At 33.4% G+C, this 3,261-nt stretch overlaps 1 protein-coding gene across 1 annotated transcript; it reads right to left on the reverse strand.

Moving 5' to 3' along the window:
• Positions 1-1,326: 1,326 nt before the first annotated feature.
• On the reverse strand, positions 1,327-2,009 carry LOC112504470 (calmodulin-like protein 3). Its single transcript, XM_025108413.1, has one exon. It carries the CDS (start codon positions 1,814-1,816, stop codon positions 1,361-1,363), a length of 456 nt encoding a protein of 151 aa, XP_024964181.1. The 5' UTR covers positions 1,817-2,009; the 3' UTR covers positions 1,327-1,360.
• Between the last annotated feature and the right edge of the window lie 1,252 nt (positions 2,010-3,261).

Consider the following 3,261-nt stretch of genomic DNA (forward strand, 5'->3'; position numbering starts at 1 on the left):
CATCCCTATCATTGCTCTTACCGGGTAAGATTTTCAACCATTGTCACGTGCATCAGGTGAGGAAAGTTACCCGATCCACACTTGTCGGGTAAATATTTAGTAAACGGCCCTTAGTCCGTCTTTATAAATGGGGTCGTACAGGTTTCATAGTCTTGTGTTTTGTTGTTGTGTTTCTGGTTTTAATGGTTGCTTCGTTTTGGTTTTTTGTTCGAGGGCTCTGTTTTTGAGTTGTTTGTTCAATACTTAGAACTGAGTCGATATTGATCCTTTTAAAATCAATTATATTTTTAATGTCACAAGAAATAAGAAATAATATATATATATATATATATATATATATATAAAATAATAATTTATAAATACTGTAATTTGTAAGAAATAGCATAATGTAATATTTTTTTTATAAATATCTTACAATTATAAAGCTGAAATAATTTTTATAAAATAAAAAGAATAACAGTAATGTAATAATTAAACCAAATAAATCAAAAGGTAAATGTTTAATAGTAAGAATCCCGTCCTCAGTTATCTTATCCGATAAAATTCTCGATCATAAAAAATATTGTTGGTAAATGTCTTTTACAAGGTAATTTGTATACTGTGTGAGGGGCTGTTTGGTTGGTTTTTCATCAAGTATATTGTATGGATAAAGCTATTTGTGTAAATTAACTAGTCTATATAGATTAAGAAAGTTTTTGTTTGGAATGTTTTTTCATAGATGAAATGAGCATGCTATTTAATTGGAAATGACAGGTATAGAAAAACTTGACTTTCTGCAAAAGTATCCTCTAGAAGCTTCCTAATTTAAGCATGGCAACAAGGAGGGGTTTGTAATCCCCGGTCTCGACCCAGTTTTTAGTAACAACCCTCGGCCCGACGGGCACGTGGATTAACATCCCGTTCTCGGTCAAACCCTATGAAAAATATCCGTTAGTTTGAGTCTACCGGGGATCCCCTGACCCCGGTCTTGGGACCCGTTTTAGCGGGGAATCCTCGTCATTGTTCGGGTCGGGTGAGTCAGGTTCCCTACTTGGTCGAGGCAAATCATCATCCTTATTCTAATCAAGCTACTACCAAATAGTCATATATACCTGACCAAATGATAAACAAATCCTATGAGTCTTCTCTTTTGTTACGTCTCTTACCGAGTAAGACCAATGTCATGCTTACCCAGTAAGATAAATGACACCCGGTAAACACTTACTCAGTAATTGAGTAAAATCAAAAAATAATATACAAAAGTAAATTAAATATCGATACAATATCAAGATTCAAGATAAAAAAAATTAATCAAATCAAACCAACCCAGTAAATTTAAGATAAAAAAATAATTAAATGAAATAATAAAATGAAAACTATTTCAAGGCTGCAATCCGGCGAAGCCACCGGCTTTCATCATCTGCCGGAATTCTTTATAGTTCACCATTCCGTCACCGTCTTCATCCACCTTCTTGATCATCATCTTGCATTCCTCCAAGCTCCGCCCCTGCCGTAACCCTAACGATCCCAAAACAGATCTCAATTCCTCCACCGTGATGAATCCATCTCTATTCTGATCAAACACATTGAACGCTTCTCTCATATCCTCTTCTTCATCTCTCTCCCCCAATATCGTCTGATAAAGCTCGCCGAACTCATCCATATCCACAAATCCGTCTCTGTTCACATCGATTTTATCGATCATCTGCACCAGATCGTCGTCCGGAATGTAGATCCCCAAATTTTCTAACGATTTTGCCAGTTCTTGTCTCGTGATCTTCCCGTCGCCATTGCGATCGAACATTTGGAAGACGCGGCGGAGCTCTGCTGGATCCATTGATGGAAATAATGGTATGTATTTGAATTCAAATCGAAATTATTGTATATATACAAGTTTATAGACGCAATTAGGTTATGAGATTATGAAAGATGGGTGGGGTTCACGAAGAACATGATTATGAAATTTGGGAAGAAGAAAATAAATGCCAAAATGGTAATAAAGGTAAAGTGGAGGGTTTATTAAGGAGGAAGTGGAATAACTTAGGGGGTTTGTGGTTGAGAGTAAAAAATGGAAAATAAAATATCCGAGGGACTATTTATGGACACCCTCTAATTTCGTAAATTGTCATTTTCTATGCTTGGTTCACATTTTGTTGTCAATTTGGGCCATTAATACCCCTTAATTAAACAAAAGAAAAATGTAAATATCTTTACTGTATTATAAACTGTACTTGGGTTTCGGTGAGAATGAAAGTTATTGTGAGAAGAGTAAAAAGTGATATTTATCTTTGAATCAATCTTAATTGAAGATCAACAGTAATGAGATGCATGCACAGATCGATTCCCATGAGAAGCGCGATTCATGGGATGAAAGTGAGATTAAAAGTGATCAAGGATTTAGATTTCTTCTTACGCTGATCTTTGACTTTTATTCCCACACGATCATTCGGCTATAAATCGTTATGTTAGTAAACATTAGTTAATGTTTATTAAGACATAATAGGAGGTTTTAAATTCAAACCATGTAAATGAAATAAACCATACAAGCCTTATATTAGGACAAATCGAGATATTTATAGAAATATGATTATGATTCATTCATTATAATAATAATATTTTAACCACAAGGATGGTGTCTGATTGGTTTGAGCTTGGCTCCAAAGGTCAAAAGTACCAGGAGGTCTCAGGTTCAAATCCAAGGAGGAATAAAAATACCCTTGTGGCCATGGAAGTTTAAATACGGTGACTCCGAGCTATCTGCAAAAGCAGGTGGTCACCCTGATATTAGTCAGCTCGCATAGCAGGTTGGATATCCAGGTTAATAAAAAAAATATGGAAGATGATATAGTTCATTTTATCTTGATCATTGCTTTTGATTATGAAACAAACCAGATATTTGTAAAACTAAATATTCATTAGTCTAGATTGACAGTTAAGATTGGTTTGTATGTTTTTTGTTTGAAACTCTGTCTATTATATCAGAGCATCTCCTCTGGGAGGTTCTTATCTATACTATATTATAAAACATTTGACAAAAACTCTTAAAAATCACTTTTTAATTATGAAATACTGTTTATTGATGCATATTACTTAAAATTCAAGATTACAAGTTAGCTGATGAATAAATCATGTTTGATAAAACTAGTTGATGAGAATGTAAAATGACTAAAAAAAATATCTTGAAAAATTAATCAATTATAATATTTCAAAATATAATCGAAACAATCTCTAAAAATGTAATATATTAACTAATATAAAGATGATGGTAAAAAATATAATATA

Source organism: Cynara cardunculus, unplaced genomic scaffold (assembly GCF_001531365.2).
Source record: "Cynara cardunculus var. scolymus isolate 2C unplaced genomic scaffold, CcrdV1 Un_Scaffold_5687, whole genome shotgun sequence".
Classification (NCBI taxonomy): Eukaryota; Viridiplantae; Streptophyta; class Magnoliopsida; order Asterales; family Asteraceae; genus Cynara; species Cynara cardunculus.

Coding starts and splice junctions, on each gene's coding strand:
- LOC112504470 (XM_025108413.1), bottom strand. CDS start 1,816: ATGGATCCAGCAGAGCTCCGCCGCGTCTTCCAAATGTTCGATCGCAAT.